At 48.3% G+C, this 17,914-nt stretch overlaps 1 protein-coding gene across 1 annotated transcript in view; it reads left to right on the top strand.

Moving 5' to 3' along the window:
- Window positions 1–17,914, top strand: part of LOC144180061 (phospholipid-transporting ATPase ABCA3-like) — a 97,016-nt gene that overhangs the window by 31,457 nt on the left and 47,645 nt on the right. The window contains exons 4-6 of the mRNA XM_077708468.1: window positions 709–858; window positions 11,175–11,586; window positions 14,056–14,256. Coding sequence (XP_077564594.1) covers window positions 709–858; window positions 11,175–11,586; window positions 14,056–14,256 — 763 coding nt within the window. The remainder of the gene's footprint in view (window positions 1–708; window positions 859–11,174; window positions 11,587–14,055; window positions 14,257–17,914) is intronic.

The raw sequence follows: 17,914 nt of genomic DNA on the forward strand, positions 1-17,914 counted from the left end.
TTCAACTGACACCACTCGCCGCCTCTAGTGGTGCGCCGGGGAGTTTCCTTAAAAGTGCAACGTGCTGTACACTTCCGGGCTGCTTTTCCAAAGTTGCGATGATACCAGCTTACGGCTTTCCTTGAAGGAGACGGCGAACGGTGGTGTAGCCAGATTCTTTTGTAATATTTATTTCCCGAACGCATTACCCCAGTACACCGCAAATTTTAATTGCAAAGCTGTGCGTTTTTATTGCGAGGAACATTCTGGAGCACACATAGAAGTATCAAATATTGACAGAAACATGTATTTTTATTCAGTTGTAATTGCTACAAAATTGACTGGCCTTACATCTCAGCAGCTCGTGGCACCAATGCGGCTTCCCCGTTTTTGCTCCAATTCGAACCGAATCTCCACCGTCTACCGAACATGTTGACACAAAACCAATTGCGAGGCTTGTTCTACAATACCTTACCATCAGTTTCATGTAGTGAACGAATGATATAGTATTGTGACTTTTCTGTTTTGCCAATACCAGTGTTGAAACCGAAAGAAGGATAGAATGGACGGGGATCATAAACAGTTCTTATACTGCACGACGTCTGCAATAGGTACTCTTAGCCGGGCGTGTTTTTTTCAAAAGGGAAACGTGCCGTATGGCCCGCACTACCCTATTTCTGGTCTTTTTTGTTTTACTAATGGCGACGCTTTAATTTCCACTTCTAATAGGTGCTGCACCGCGAGATGCCCATGGCGCCTCCGTTTCTGGATGTCAAGGCCTACCGAAATGCCTTCTTCTTCGCGCTTTCCATCGCCTTCTGCCTGCCACTCATCTTCCGGCTTGGTGATGTCACCAGTGAAATAAGCTCAGGCCTGCTTGTAAGCGCCCATACTGAACAAGATCATTTTTCTAGCGGTAAAATCTTCTTTATTGTCACCTAGCGTGATGCGGCATATGTTTCTCTGGATGTAAGATGCACAAAGAAGCAATACATACTTTCCCTACTTGGCGTTCATCGCAATTCCCGTTCGCTCACAATGAAAGTGTTCCGCAGCTCAAATACGCGGAAAATACGCAGCTCAAATACATGGTTACAATATTTTATCACGCTTAGAATTTCATGTTGGCATTTAATTTGCAGTGACAACGCCATGGCCCGCGTCTGCACATGGATTATTTCCTGACGGGGAATTAATTAAGGATGGGAAGAAAATTATAGCGGGGGAAGGGGGAGACTTGCAGAATATCAAGACAGGTTGGGAGGGGCGCCTCTGGGAAGGCAATCACGCACTGTGAAAGCGTTGGATTGGAACGTCTTCGAGGGGACTTGAATTCACACGCGTGGCTATACAAAAGGCGAAATCAGAATTTTGGGCAGCCGTTACCTGGGATTCACGGTGGCGGCGTCCTTAACGCAGCAGTGTCGGCCACGGTCAGGCTGGAGCCGCGGACGCCGTCGCGGTAGCCCAGCCCTGGGTTGGCAGAAAGAAGGCGGAGAGGAGCGTATTTCGAAGGGTAAGAAAGCGGAACCTAGCCTTCCTGACGTCCTAGCTCGGGGCCAGACCACTTCGTGATACAAGCGCAGACGCCGAAACAATTCGGCATGTGAGATTAGGGATTCACATTTATGCCGTTTTGTACTAGTTAGTTCAGTAAGTCTGAGAATTGCGATAAAGCAGAGGAAACATTCATAACCGCTATTCTTCAGAACCAGTTGCTCCTTTGGCCTTTTGAAATACCACTTAAAATACAAGCGAATTGGTAGTCACCAATTGAGAAAACGGAGCCCCAGTCCTGGCAAACTGTGCGCAAAAGGTAGCGTTTCTCTAGAGCCAGGTGTGTCTACGAGGCCTCTACATTTTTTCCCACCCTCCTTACCCATTCTTAGCGCATCTATGCTGTACCACCACTTAATTCCGTCGGGTCCGGGTTACTCCGGAGGTGCTGTCGAACAAGTCAACCAAGCTGTGTGAAGGAAACGCGCAATGCACGCGAAGCTGCGCCAAAACAGGATCACAACAGCCGTCGTTAAAGTAGACGAAAAAGACAGCGAAACGGTTCCCGCCGTCGCGCACGCCTCCGCGAAGTGAACGCTGGGAATGAACGGAGTGAACGCGCGTGTTCCTCCCACCATTTACACTGTACTCCGTGAGTGAAAACCACGTTGCCCTCTCCAGCCACGTTAGGAGTGTCTTATCCCGCACGCCGTGAAGGAACTGTTGTCTGGTAGAGGTAGAAAGCTTTCCTTTAAAATAAACCACAACAACTGCATGCCAACACATACTTGTTTAAAATAGTACTAACGTTTTTCCTGAAGAAACAAAATAAAATGTTTCACGGAACCTAAGCCGAAACAGGTTTGAAGAACTGTCAAAACGTATTTCACAATAACTGCATGCCAAACCATGTGCTTGTAGCAAGTAAAAAACTTTTTCCTAAAGAAACAAAATAACATGCTGCACGGAACTGAAACTGAAAGAGGTTCAATAACTCCCGAAAAACCAACCACAATAAAAGCCGGCGAACACATGGGCTTGTTGTAAAAGCATTAAATTTTTTTTAAAGAAACAAGGCCTTTTATTGCACGGAACCTAAACCAGAAAAGGTTTGAATAACTCTGCAGAAATAAACCGTAACTGCATGCCAACACGACTTGTTGCAAATTGTACATTACTTTTTTCTAACGAAAAAAATATCATTGACAAAAACGCAAGTATGTAGGAGTGTGCTTTAAAATCATGCACATCATAGAGTCAAACCACAGGACTTTGCCCCCATTGACCTTGAATTGTATTATTTACCCATTTCAGGCTTTCAAAATTAACTACTGCTTAGTAACCGGATAAACGGTGAAACGTACGTTTATTGGAACCTGTCTATGCTATGCAAGCGCAAACAGAAGTTTGACGGTTTCTATGCAGTGTGACTTAATAAAATGGGGATATGAAGATTTCAGCTCCGAGGAAACATTAACGCGGAATTGTACATCCCATTTGGTCTCGGAGTCGACTAACTTTCCTGTGTCAAGGGCATTGAAAAAAGATTTACTAAAACACCCGGAAAAGCGAACAATGAAAGGAAACTTCAACGGCACGCCAAGAACGAATCAATCAACGAACGCCAGGATGGAGCACCATGGAAATATGACCACAAATGGTAGCGAGCCGGGCAGCCAATCCGAGGACGCCGTGGTGGAGACTAGTGGCGTGGCTACCAAATATAGAAACATAAGGGAGGCAGCAAATCAGTGTGTGTCACGACTAAGCCCAGAAAGTTTAGAAGACAAGAGCACAATCAGTTGGAAAAGGCAAGAAACCCGGAGGCGGAAGGAGCACATGAGGTTCGAAGAACGAGCCAAGGGGACACGGCCGGGCCACCCACTATGCCTATTATGCCTGGGCTGAAGCCGGCCGACCTTGCATCGGCTCTGGCGTCCTAATCGCCCACCAACCTGCGTCTTGTTAGCCCCAGCGGCAGAAGTCTGGTACCAATTGCACAGCGCCTACCCCCCGTCGACTTTTGCGGACATGGCCCCCAAAGGGTACGTCTGTGATCCACCTGGGTACCTTTCGCGGCGGCGGCTACCACGAGGGTTGGCACCGAGGAAAGAAATTGCCGCGTATCTGCTCCTTTCGTTGCAAATGTCGTCAAAAGACAATAGTCTTTGTAGACATTTGCAAAGAAAATGCTTTTCCACTCATCTCTCATGCTGTTCCTGTAACGTCGCACTCATCCCAAGGGAAACACACTAAAGGTTTGCCCAAGGCGATTTGAATTTACCGCGTTCCACTGTTACATGCCGAGTTCCTCAATGCCAGCGCTGCAGTACGGCAGAATTGCGCGTAATCGTGGCGGCCAACTTCAAGGTTTGCAGAACCGAGTGGCCGTGCTCCACGTGCGTTCCAAGCAGTATGTGGAACATAGCTAGTGGAACCTTTCGTTGATGTTGCCGCGTGATTTTTTATATGCCGCCTTGAGGGGTGCGCGGAACACCAGGCGGCGCTTTACTGCACTATACGTAGAATATGATTTGCTATAGAAAAACCAAGACTCCCAGAAATATTTAATAAAGGAAGACTGTAAATATCCCTTGTGTACTAATTTCCTGTGTTATGTTTGCGTAACGTCTTGTTGTTGTTCAACAAAGTTGACAAGTATGGACATATAAACCGCGCTTAAAGGAGCACTGACACCAATTTCCGGCGTTAATATTATTGCACAGTTCCCTTCCTTCACTGAACAGAATACCCTGGCTGAAATATGAGCGGCCTGCCACGCGAAGAACATAGTTTTAATTGGATCTCGTTTATCGCGCTGACGGAGCAGCGCGCGGAGCGGCACTCCGGAAATGGACATCAGCGTGACATCATCCAGTGAAAGCCAAAAGAAGGGAAGCGGCAGCGCTCGTCAAAAACTCGTGACGTCACTTCATGCGCGCGGCCCCACGAGCGGCGAGCGGGCGCAACACCCTCTCAAGCGGGTGCCGGTTACGTCCGCACAACGTGGTGAGGTCAGTCAGGGATACTGTCATATGCGCCGTTCAGGATGAAAGCACGGGAATTTGATACAAACGATGTTCAGGCCGTTCAGTGTAATTAACTATCTCGCGCTGAAGTATTTGAAGTGCTGTTTCAGGTTCGTCAGGCCATTAGGCATCGATAAAAGCAATAAAAGCGTAACATAAAATCATCGTGTCAGTGCTCCTTTAAGCGTTTACATTTGGCGGTGAGTATATAAGACTATTGCGCAATATCTGTTTCACTTTGAACGGGTGGCTGAATCGAGTCATAGACATACAGACATACGCACAGACCCAAATTTCTGGGTTGAAGTAGCTCAAGAAATACTATCGTCTTTATAACTTCGGGACGCGCGGTGGCTCCGCCGTAGACAGAACCACCGCGCGCAGCGACGGCGCCACCAAGACGAGACAACTGCCACTACCACTGCGTCGTTGGCATGCAAAAGAGACGCCACATCAGCGCCGTCGACCGGGGCAGGCCAGTCCAGGAGGGACACGCCATATAGGGCAAATCGGGACTAGTTTTTGTATGCACAGTACCTACAACATGATTTCGAATTAGATGCTTAGGTCGTGTTGGTTTTCAGCGTGTAGGAACTTCATTGCAAGACGTTTTGGTTTGATTTAAATTGCTCTTGTTTATTATAAATTAAGGGATGTATTTGGATTGGTTTTGGCTGTTTAATTTTTGTGGTTTTGTCTTGGTTTGCTTTAGACTGTTCTTGGTTATAGTAAATTAAGGGATGTAGTTGGATTGAGTTTGGCTGTTTAATTTTTTGTGCCTTGCGTTAGTGTTTGTCAAGTAGAAAAATTACGCCCACCTCCCCTCGCGGGAACCCTGGTGTGATGCGGCGCTCAGGGGGGTTCAAGCGCAAGCGGAGAGCAACCGTCGACCGAAAGGCCGCCAGAGAGCGGCACCAGTTATATGTGCAGCGCACCCGACGGAGAGGAGACCGCGGAGAGAGAGAGTACTCCACATGCGCAGCACCGCACGCAGCGCCGCCCACCGGCGGAGTGAGAGCGCGCTGGGCCGCACACCCGCAGATGTTGAGAGAGAGTGTTCGCTCCCACCTGGGCACGCGCCGGCGCCAGAGCGTCTGCCACGGCTATGACGCAAGACAATCCACTTTAATCCAGTCCAATCCAAATACAATCCAATCGAAGCCTAGCCAAGCCAAGCCAAGCCAAGCCAATCCAATCCAATCCAATCGAATCCAATCCAATGCCCCTCACGAGAGAGTGTTCGCTATCGGAGAGGAGAGGGGGTGAGCGAAGGAGAGTGCGGCCGCCGACGACGACGACGGACGCACGCAGGAAGAACAGGGCCGCCGACAAGAGATGCTCTCAGCGTCGCATCTAATAAATGCGTCTTTAACCCGCCAACGGCTCTACCGCGTCCTTTTCTGTAAGCTAGTCGAGACAGCCAACCGCCCCACATGACAAAAGCGAAGGGCCATCCTTGAGGCAGGATTCATGTATTCCTATGAAATCTATTTCTATCTGGCTATAGAAATTCCCTAATCTCATGCGCTGGGTATTCCCATCCCATCCTGAATATCTGGGAGAATGAATTTGGAATGGATTTCGAATGGATTTGTGTAGCTCAAGAGACTTGAATAAGGAACGGGCGAAGGCTGTGTTAGATCAATTTTCGAATGAGGAAAACGAGAGGCTTGAGAAGGAAAAGGCATTGAAGCTTTAAAAACACGGGGCTTGGAAAGAAAGGCGTGTAGTTGATAAGGAGAAGAATGTCTTGGAAATGATCTTACGCTTTGCAGAGGCAAGTGAACAGAGTTCCCGCGCCCAGCTGGATACTACCTTGTGAGGGGAGGCAATGCTGCGTTCAGGTAGTGCATGTCCTACGGAGCTGTTGGCCTCTGTTTGATGAAAAGGTGATGATTTGGATGCATATTTGCATCGCTTTGAAGGCAGCCTTAGGGTACGGGTGGAAGAGGAGGGAGGAGGCCACAGCCCGGAGTATGTGGTTGCCGCAGCACTTAATGTGTTTGGTAGGATGCCCGCAGATGAGTCGATAGACTATGCCACATTGAAATTATTTCGGCCGCAGAGGTTCCGCTGACTGCTGAGGGTTCTAACGAAAAGTTTCGATCTTCGAAACCCGAAGATGACGAGACTGACTAGCAGTTTCCTGCACGTCCTTCGAACTTTTTTCACCGATGGATATAGCTGTCTGGGACGGACAAATCGTTCAAGGGCCATAGAGAGCTCATGCTTGCGAACAGTTCTTCGGGTCCGAGCTGAAGGTATTCGTAAAAAAAGACACAGAGCGCTGCCGGAAACCTCGAAGGTTGCGGACACGTTCTTGAAGGCACAGGGGCTAAGGAACGTTTCTAAAACGAAACAGGATCCGACGAAGTCGATCGACGAACAGAAGCACACTGTGAAGAGTGCCGGGTCTCGAGTGCCATAAACATTTTCCTGTAGGGCCGGGCAGAGCATAAGGCAGCACAGTGCATGGTGAAAACCCATTGGGGTGCCCCGCCACTTGTATGTGAAATGTGTCGTCAGAAATGGCTCCGCACGGAGGATTGTGGGTCGCGAACCCTAGACCAAGTGGGTTGCATGATATGAGCCAACGTGAATCCTTCGAAAGAGCATCAAGCATAAAGATGAGGAGTAGCAGGTAGACGTCGCCGGAGACAATAACAAGAGTATGCCCATGGAGGTAGCACCAAGAATTGTTGTCGCATATGAGGAGATTAGCGGTAAACGGTGTCAGCAATACGAGATGGCGGTTCTACAGCAGTGCTCTTTGGAGGAGTAAGGGAAAATGATTTAACTGTAAATAAACCTGTTATTGTCATGGCGGATAATTCGAAAAGGTCACTTGCAGAGGCAATAATTGGAGTACACACCCCGTACTACCAGAGAAAATTTAGCGGCCAGTGTATTGAGGATATAGTGTATGATATAATCTGAGAAAATATCCCTGGTGTAAGGAAAGTAGACAATCAAGGTCGCATTTGGAGGCGGCTATTAAAGTTGGGCGAAATAGGAGTGGACCGGCCTGCTACACAGCCCTTCGATGAGACAGGAGATTCGACAGTGGGAGTAAAAGCAGCAGTGCACGCAATGAAGAAATCTGAGGAAGAAAGAGGCAGGACAACAGTACAGGCCACAGTGCCGTGAGGGTTGAGGGTAACACTTGAAGATGTGTCGTATCAGCCAAAGAAAGATGTCTCATTGAAAGAGTGGTTTCGAAAGGGGGAGATGGAGGTTAGACGAACGTGAAACCTGATGGTATACCAGTTTCAGAAAGTGGATGAAGTTTTCATTCGCCTTTTCACCTTTGGCAGGTGCCGACAGATGAATCAGGTAGTAGTTCAAAATGGTCTCCAAGGTTCCGTTGTAACACATGGGCATGGACATAGCAGGAAATATGTGGCATTGAGCAGACTTTGTGGGATGACTTTCGCGCATTTGAGGATCAATGGTGAAACAAAAAGGCGATATAGCCCAATCAACCAGCTGAACAAGACATCGTGCACCTATAGGGGGCGTGTGCGTAAACAAATCAAAATGCGGCGCCAGCCCCTATCCAATTTTAGAGACAATGTGGCCGAATGGGGTGTTTGTAGAAAAATGAAGATGAAGTAAGAAACTAAACAAGCATGTTGAAATAAGAGCCGACTTGGCTGGCATCAGAATTTAAAGAGACAAAGGACGCATTGGATGCACAGTTGTAAATCAGCTTGTTGCATTGGTGTACTCATTCAGGAGGGAAACCGTCGAGTGTTTTTTAATGATGTGTTGGAAGTGGATCGTGCGAGTAGATATCTGTGAAGGGTGAAGTGTTTGGTGCGTTCAGAGAAGCGACGTGCGAAGTTAAAAGTCTCACCTGGGAAGTGAGCATTGGCGGTGAACGGTGGACTTATGAGAAGTGAGAAATGGTGGTGGAAGAAGAGGACATCGGCGACCAAGAGCAAGCAATTTTTAACTCTGAGAGCAGGGGGTATAGTCGTGTGTTAAGGACAATCCCATGAGAGGGGCGGACAAACACCTGGAAAAGAAACTAAAGAAAAAATGGAACCGCGCGCCAAACAATGAATGCTACGACGGAGGCTCACGGCATTACGACCAAAAATGGGGGCGAGCTGAGGATCCAGTTCGGGAGCGCCGCGCATAGAGATACATCGAAATATAGAAACATAGGATAGAGAAATATAGAAACAATTGAAGCAAATACAGACAGCCAATGAGAGTTTACCGCGATTGAGCCCAGAGGGGTTACAGGCGAACACCACAACGAGAAGGCAAAGAACTAGGAGGTGAAGTATCATGTGATCCTCCAGATACGAGCAAGGGTGACGCGCCAGTCCCCCGACTATACCTAGCATGCCTCGGCTGGAGCGGGTGGACAATGCATCGGCTCCGGCGTCGTAGTCGTACCAGTAACCTGCGTATTGGTGGTTCAAGCGGTGACGGTGGGCAACTGGTTGGCCAGCATCCACGCTCCTCCGAATTTTTCGATGACGGCCCCGAAAGGCTAAGTACATGATCATATTGAGTACCTCCGGCGGCGGAGGCTACCACGAGGGTAGCCACCGGGGTACTGCTTCAGCACGCGAGGTGCTAAGGCCATCCACACAACAACCGTGCGCATCCACGCCGGTGCCAGCGGTTACCACGAGGTTAGCCACCGAGGAACCCCTTGGTGGCGCGCGGTTCCAACGCCGTTCATAAACCGAGCACCCGCAGTGAGGCTGGCACCAACGCGACACGACTAAGGCTATCACTGTGTCGCGGCCACTCCGCGGGGACGCCACGTCTGCGCCTACGACCGCCGTAGGCCAGTTCATTAGGGACGCGTCATATACGACAAGTCGGTACGCGTTGTTGTAGAGGCAGTACGTACGACATGATGATTTATTAATGGAGTTTTACCTAATGTTGGTTTTGACTTTGCAGTAATTTTTTGTAGAAACGTTTGGTTTGGTTTAGATTCCTTTTTGTTATGGTCAATTAACGGGTGTATTTGCATTAGTTTTAGGCTGTTTAATTCCTTTGCGGTTTAAGTTATGGTTTTTAGACTGTTTAGTGAATGTGCCTCTGTTAAACCCGCCAAACACTCTTCCGCGTCCATTTCTCTAAGCTGGTCGACAAAGCCTACCATCCCACGTGACACGAAAATCCCCATTTTTTATTGACTCGCTAAGGGTCCGGCTACGGCGATGTCAGCCGTCAGAGCCTAAAGGCCGATTTACCCATTGTCACTGGCATGGACTTTCACTAACCCACCTACATGTTTCTCGAACTAAAGGGCATGCGCTCAGGCATTCTGATTCTATAAGAGCTTTTGCAACTCCTTTTTTGTCAACTTGAATAGGACGAACTCGGTTTTCGTTGGACTTGCCTGGCACGCCCTATATTGGGATCGTTCGGAATTTATTCGTTTTTGTGGATCATTCTTCTGAATTCATGGTCTATGGACTATCGTAAGACATAGAGCACCTTCGGCGAGGCTGGTGATCATTCCTCACCAACATATTCCAATCGCACAAAATTTTACTTGAAGCGTATGGCAGCAGGGAAATTCTGATGTTGGGTACCGATTAACACCTCTTCGGCTGTTTATAAGATGCAACGCATCGCATGCTCACCCCTCTGTCCTTCCTGCGTCTGTTCGCCGTTGTCCGCACAGCTGCGCTTCTCCTCCTCTCCTCTCTTTGATAGCGAACACTCTCTCCCAAACACCTGCGGGTTGGCGCAGCGCGCTCTCACTCCGTTGCTAGGCGCCGGTGGGCGGCGCTGTGCTCGGCGCTGCGTGCGCTGCGCATGTGCAGTACTCTTTCTTTCCGCGCTCTCTTCTCCTTCGGGTGATGTGAATATAAAGCGGCATTCCGTGCTCCGACGGTCCCAGTCGCCGGTCGTCCGCATTACGCTAGCACTCTCTCGCAGTACTCGACGATTGCTTGATGCAATCATCGAGCCCCTAACTGTGCACTTTACGAACCACAAGGCACTCATTCTCGTCTGCAGTAAAGACCGTACCTGAGCATACGTGTACTGCATGTGCATTGCATGGTGAAAATTGCAAATACGCCCACCTCCCCTTCGCGTGAGAATCCCTGCTGTAAGCGTAATCAATCCGATGGAAAACGCCAATGGAACCCCCCATGAGATGCGTTGCATCACACCAGGGTTCCCGCGAGAGGAGGTGGGCGGAATATTTGCGTTTCGTTTTACCCAGAGATCATACAACTTCCTTCCTAAACTATGTTATATTTTCGCCAAACGTAAAAAAATGAAGCCCGGATGTTTAAACAACTGTTTGTGAAGTTATACCCCGATTACCTCAAAAATAAAAACTCCTGAAGATGACTTCTTTAGCTTAAACGTTACGCTACCAGCTAATTCCAAGACATCCCCTGCGCAAATTTTGAGCACCGCCAACGAATATAAAAGGGAAGCTAACTTTCGTGCTGCCAGATAATACGGCTCGTCAACAGATTAGATGGATCATACTGTTCTTCGAAAGAAGTATTCAGAGGACGGGGCAGCGCAGTTCTTTATTTCTCTTTTTTCCATATTTCGTACAATGAGCCTGTGCAACTGCCGGTGGTATTTTTCTCGGTGTGATATTGGCCACGTTGGATTAAGGAGTGTCTTGCTGCTGCACGTATATATTTTATCTTGCACTCTTTATTCCAGGAGCACCAGCACCTCATGGGTCTATCCCTGTTGCAGTTCTGGCTGGGGCATTTCATGGCGGCGCTTATACTGGGCCTCGTTGAAGGTGGCTTGGTACTTTGCGTCACCTACTTCAGCGTCAAAGACTTCGCAGCCCCAAAGGAGCACACGACAGCGTCTACCGATTACAATAGGCGGGTCAGGCACCATGCCCCCTTTATACATGGGATGAATGAGCCGTGGTCAGGCCTCCAGGGACTCGACTACCGTGGTGACGAAGGCAAAGTGCCCGAATACGAGCGCGTTAGCCGCGATTTTCTGGACGTTCCATACCTCGGCCACCTGGACGCATCTCTCGTAGTGGTCGCCTTCTTCCTATTCCACGTGTGCCACACGTTGCTTGGGCTGCTGATCGCCTGCGTCATGCCTTTAGGTAAGAGCGCAGTTCCAGAGGTCGGCGGAATCACTCATGAATCCACTCACTCAGACTCATTTAGACTTAATCTTACGCGTGAGTCTGAGTGAGTGTGGGGCTAGTGTGGCATGCTGAGTTTGAGCTTGAATGAGCTTTACCAGAGTGAGCCCGAGTGAGTATGAGTACGCCTGAGACCGAGTGAGCTCTCAGCCCATTCTGACTTCTGAGTTCATTTTTGGTTTGATTGCATTTTTAGTTTGAAAAGTTCTGAGTACATTTAGAGTTTCAGTACATTTTTTTTCTCTTATGGCATTTTGAGTTTTGAGTCCATGTTAAATTCTGAGTACGTTTTGAGTGCTGCGTACATATGCTCACTTCCGACAGCGGGACTCTCCATATCAATGATTACACTGTTCAGGATTTTGTACCGCTGCCTATCATGTTAAAGCGAAGCTTTCGTTGTCTAACTGATGGCGGCTGTTACGCAAAAGCGCCCCGAAGGATAGCCAACTTTTTCCCACGATGATGATGAATAATCACGGGTGAGGTGAAAAAGAAACAAATGCTTTCCGTGGCCAGAATTCAACCTGCGTTCCTTGCACTGTCAAGCCGGCGTATATCCCATTGCTCGATTTCGCCATGGCCGAAGCGGTTCGGATTGGGAAAGGGGTGCATGGTGCATAGACGACAACGAAAGAATCCGTCACGAGAAAGCATTGCATTCAAACATCATCGTTGTTAGACAGAGGAGTGCAGGACTTTTTTGGGGGTTTACCACGGGGAAGCTGCACCTGCGCTATGAGGCGCGCCGTAGGGTAAGGCTCCAAAATAGTTTTTAATACCTGGTGATCTTTGAGCTTGCCCAAAAATTTCGACACATGGGCGAAGCCAGAGTGACACTTACAATTAGCGGGATACTCAGAAACATTCACGGAACACACTGTATGTGAATGGTGCCGGTCCTCAAAAGGGAAAGATGGTATCGGCAGTCACAAAACCAAATGAAACAGTTGTAAACTCGGCTTATCTAAACACGAAATTCCCCACCCAGAATGAAGATGCACGCATCGCCCCCTTCCAACCACAGGGAAATATTGTCAATAATTTGCACGAGGCCTGCACACATTCATACAGGACAACGTCTTCAAACTCACTCATCGAATTCCTTCTGTAGACCCACCGGAAAGAGTGCTCATAATCGGGACGCCGGAACACACTGGTTCAAAGGGAAAGGACGCCGCCGATGCCACAGCCCGAGCCCTTCCTACTCGGGCCATCTTGGTAGCAACTACCGTCCATGGATATATTAGAGTTGTAGTTACCTCTGAACATTTAACCATACTAGGGCTCAATGGGACAACTATTTAACTTATCCTCTAGAGGTTAAATGCCTACCTAAAGAAGAAGAGTACACTATCAGAAGACTACAGACAGACACACTACCCACACTGGCGAAAGTACAGTTCCAGTGCCCCAGGCTGTATTCCCTTTTTCCCCTATATTCGACGCTATATTCTTCTATATTGCCAGGAGAGGCTGCACCTTACATGGTATGGACATGCCAGTATACACCAACAATACACCAAATCACGAACACATCAAAGGAGCAGTGGGAGGCCATCCCTCGCAATGGTGTCCCTCCCTACCAGGCATGGCTCGCAGAGACAGCCTCAGCGGCGTTAGGGGCCAGTGGAATTCTGAGATGAAGATCGCCACCTTCTTTTCTCTGTGTTTCTTCTAAATAGATATATTTTCAATCAAAAATCGCCATACTTTAAAATGGCATTATAATCAGCCGTATTCGACGAGCCATCGTTAATGCGCAGCAGCGCCTTGAACCCTTATAAAGTATCAGAAATCAACATCCTTGAATCAGTACAAAAAATAATGTTTCATTTGCTGCTGTTTTGACTTAAGCCTTTCGCCATCAACCCACATTGCTACACTTCAATTACAACCCCTGTCCGAACGCACTGATCGCGACTGTGTTAAACATTTGGATATCCTTACGATCACACTGCGCTACTTATTGGGTAACTATTTGCCTCCTGATAACAGGAAATCCACTCAATCTACTCGAAACAGCCGCACATTTAACCTTGCAACATTTCGAACCCATACTTTGAAAAATAAAATTTGGTACCGAATGAATTTAAATCCTTACATTCCAAAAAATCGTAAAATATGAATTGGTTATGATGTGGGAATTTTTGTATCAGTTTCTTTGGATTTTTTGTGTTTTATTCCTTGCTACGTCTAATGATCTCGGAAAAATACAGAGGTTTTTTGTGTTGTGAAGTTTTACTCTGTTGATGTGTAAAAAAAAGGGTTTTCGGGAGTTTCGTGCATATACCCACTTTTATGATAGCCGATTAGGCTAGAGAATGTAGAAATAAATTAATAACACTCCTACTAGGCGGCTGCTCTAAATACCTGAATGGCTTAGCCATCCTGCTCATTCCTTGTTGTCCGAATACATTATCACAGGTCGCTGGGCCGTGCTTCTCGGATTCGGCGTCTTTCTGCTCCTGCCGTGTTACGACCGGGCAAGCTTCAGTTTTTTCGATCCAATTCGCCTCAGCAGCTACCTGGGAGAAGACAGAATAACCAAGCTTCGACGCTGCATATACCCTAATGCGGCCATGGATACCGTCATGAAGATAATTGGCATCTTCAACGACTTCGAATGTGAGCGATAATCGCGCGCTCTCTTACCTCTGCCTAATAAATAACGGAGTGCTGTTAACGAAATGTGAAATTATTGGGTTGGCCTGAGAAGCTTATTCTATTTGTTAGTACTCGTTGAAAACCATGACTGCTGGACATTTGTTCAATCGTAAAAGCGGGGAAAAGCTAGAACTTCGCTCAGCACAGGCCCCCTGATCCTATCTGTGCTAGCCTAACGTGGGGGCTCTCACCAATCCCGCGTCGCATGGAAGACAATGAAGGCTACCTGAAAAGGTGTCCACGAATTATACTTTTCTTATATTGTCTTTGTTACGACAGAAGAGAGTGCGCTGCTGCACAAAGGAGCACCCACAGAAACCTCTGTAAAAAACCTGCATGTTTTTTGGCTCCGAAGTTTTGTTACTGGAGAGAGAAAGAGAGAGGGAGGGGGATAACAACTTTTTTGAGCCAAGCAAAACTAAGGCAAATACGAGTGAATAGAGAGCCTCCCTTTTCACGGGACCCGTATGCTTGTAAAGCCACCTGCTCCCTGTGTATCAGGACGAACTGTTCGTCCTTCTAAGGTGGGGCCGGTTGCTAAGGTGTCCTATCGCTCGTTACGCGGAGTGGGAAGTTATTGGGTACATTTTACTAGCGCAAAATACGGACCACACGACCAAGAAAAACACAGGACGAACGGTAGACATCAACTGGGTTTATTAGAAAATACACATTATGACAGCGGCGCACGCACAGGGGAAGAAAGAGAGCGAGAGAGAGAAAAGGACACTTATTAATCAACACGTGGGCGGGTTAATCGTTGCTGCAGGAACTTCAGTTCTTTAGTGGACAATGCCACAGAAGGGGGTGCTGATACACTCGTCGCCTTCTTGATGGATAGAATATGTCTCATAAATTTCACGTTCGCGTTGGGAGCGTGCCCTGCGAAGGACCTGTGTTTTTTCGAATGCTGGAGTACATTTGCACCTGCGACAATGGTCGGCCAAGTTCCCCCCTCACATTTCAGCCAACACTGCGGACCGATGCTCTCTAAGCCTGCCATTGAGCCATCGCCCCGTCTGACCAGTGTACCATTTACGGTAGTCCAGCGGAATGCGATAAACTACACCAGTACTGCATAGCACAAAGTGCGTGGCGTGCTTCTTCGAGCACTCAGGTCCTTTCGTTTCACTGTTCACCTTCCGGCACATTTTACCAACTTGTGGGGAGCCGAAAACACATCGGGCACTCCGCGGTTTCCCGCCACCTTTTTGAGACAATGCGAGAGCTGGTGGATGTAAGAGACCACCGCTGGTCTCAATCTTCTGTGGCATGGTCCACTAAAGAACGGAGGTTCCTGCAGCTAAGATTCACCCGCCCACGTGTTGATTAATAGGTGTCTATTTCTCTCGCTCTCTTTTCTCCCCTGCGCGTGTGCCTGTGTCATAAACCCAGTACATGTCTAGCGTTCGTCTTATGTTTTTCTTACTCGTGTGGTCCATCTTTTGTGCTAGTAAACTGTACCCATCATCGTCTAACCAACAAGCCAAACTTTCCGTCCTTAGGAGTGGGAAGGGCTGGGTAACGAGTTGTTGGGTAAGGGGAGGTTGGTAAGAGGTGGGGGGTTGGTAACGATAGTTGGGAAAGGGGTGGGGGATGGTCCTGATGAAATAGCACTCTCCAACGACGTGCCGCAACTTGCGCAACTGCCCACAGAAGCGACACTATGTCTTGTATCCCTCGGGGCACATATTGCTTTGGAGATAGGGGTGCGGGAAGGAAGAAGTTCTCGGACGAACTGGTGGTGACTTTGTTGCCCTCCAGCCCGGAGTGAGCCGGTGTTAATATCAGTTCGACTTCCGGCTCGGAAATACGTCGTTTGCTTCCCTTGATTATTCTGAGTGCCGTCAGAGACACCGGCCCTTTTCTATAGTTGCCATACGATTTCTGGAGTCATTGTTTATTTTGCTCACTTGAGACAGCGTGAGCGTCACCGGTATTGCCGCCTCTTCCACTTCCGGGAACGCCGTTTTGACAGAGGCGCACGTCACGAGCGCATCTTGCGTCATGACCGATATGGTGGCTTGTGTCAAAACCTTGGGTAGAGCGGCGTCCGTGTAGATGGTGACCCCCGCTGTGTCGTCTTGTTCTTTCTCTTGTAGCGTTTCGATCCGGACCTTGACCCAGGCCGCTCTGTACCCGTCATCACGGCCCGGTCTCATGTTCCGGGGTAGGGGCTTGCTTTCGATTTTCTGTGCAAAAAGTTTGGGTAAACTTCCCGTTTCCTTGAGGTCGGCCCAGGTTTGCCTGTACCATTCGGCGCGGCGAGGTTTGGGTGAGCCGCACTCTCCGGGTAGACAGGTGGGCTTCAACCAAATCTTCCACCGTATTGTGTTTGGCCATGCCGAGCAGCTTCTCAGTGAACGAGCGGCACGGGATACCCTGCGCTATCTTCGTTGCATTGCATATGACCGTGTTCAGTTGATGTCTGTCTTTCTTCAGTAGCTGTAGGTATCGCACCGCGTATACGATGGGCGACGTCACGAAGGTCTGGACTAGCGTGAGTGCGTCGTCTTCCTTCAGTGCTCTTTGCTCGTTTGTGACCCTTGAGTATATGTTCGTGATCTTGTCCGTGGTGGTCTTCATCTTTCACATCGCCGTTGCTACCTTGCCGTGGTTCTTGAAGATCATTCCCAGGATTCAAGCTTGCGTGATCGGCGTAATGCCTTGTTCGTCGATAGTAATATGCAGCTTCTGTTTCCCTCCTTTTTTGGTTCGCGGCTTTATGATTAGGAGCTCTGACTTTTTCCGCGTGCAGAAGAGGCCGCATGTCTTTGCATAGTCGTGTACGGTCTCAGAGCAGCATGCATCCAACTTAAGGAAGGACATTGCTGCTGTGTCCGTGTTGTTAGTGCGATACAACTCTGAAGAAAGCATTTGGTATGTCCGCTCACCAGAGGTAAAGAAGGGCAGGTTAATACGGTCAGAACGTGGCAAGTAACCGGTAATGGCAGTGATATATAAATACAAGTTTGAAGTTTCAAGTTTCAAGTTTCCAGTTTATTCACTTTCCAATTGTAGAAAGTGAAGCAGGAGCTAAGGGCTACAGCCTGACAGAGGCTCTTGCTTCACGGGGCAGTCCAGCAGTAGAGAAATCAACACAATAACATTCAATTTTATGCACACAATTATATACTCGAAACTTGAGTAGGGTGAGGAGAGTGGGGATCAATACATATATTCACAGGCTCTCTCGTAATGCTGTAGAATCATTAAATACAAAAAATTGTTTCTAGCTAGCAAACACACAAATTATTGTTGAAAGTACATCATGTATACACACAGTAAACATATCGTCACGGGCCTTGGCAGATTGGCAATACAAGTGTTAAGCTATGGCCAACCTCTCCTTCAGGAATATGCGCCACTGCCAAGCTGGTACACAGCCTTGGGAGACGACGACGACGGTGCTTGCCTTGCGGACGTGCGCGCTGTTCCGGGGACATTCGATTTGCTTTGCCCACCAGCTTGTATTTGACTGTAATACATTTTATTACGAGCAGCGCATTCATTGCCACGTCACCTCTTGTGGTAGAGGTGCAACTTCCCTACCTCTGTGTAGCCAGTCTTGGCACAACACGGAGCTTCGGTCAGGACGTCACACCCATCGCGGGACGAT

This window comes from Haemaphysalis longicornis, unplaced genomic scaffold (assembly GCF_048455015.1).
Source record: "Haemaphysalis longicornis isolate Haplotype H1 unplaced genomic scaffold, Haemaphysalis longicornis Haplotype H1 scaffold_4, whole genome shotgun sequence".
NCBI lineage: Eukaryota > Metazoa > Arthropoda > Arachnida > Ixodida > Ixodidae > Haemaphysalis > Haemaphysalis longicornis.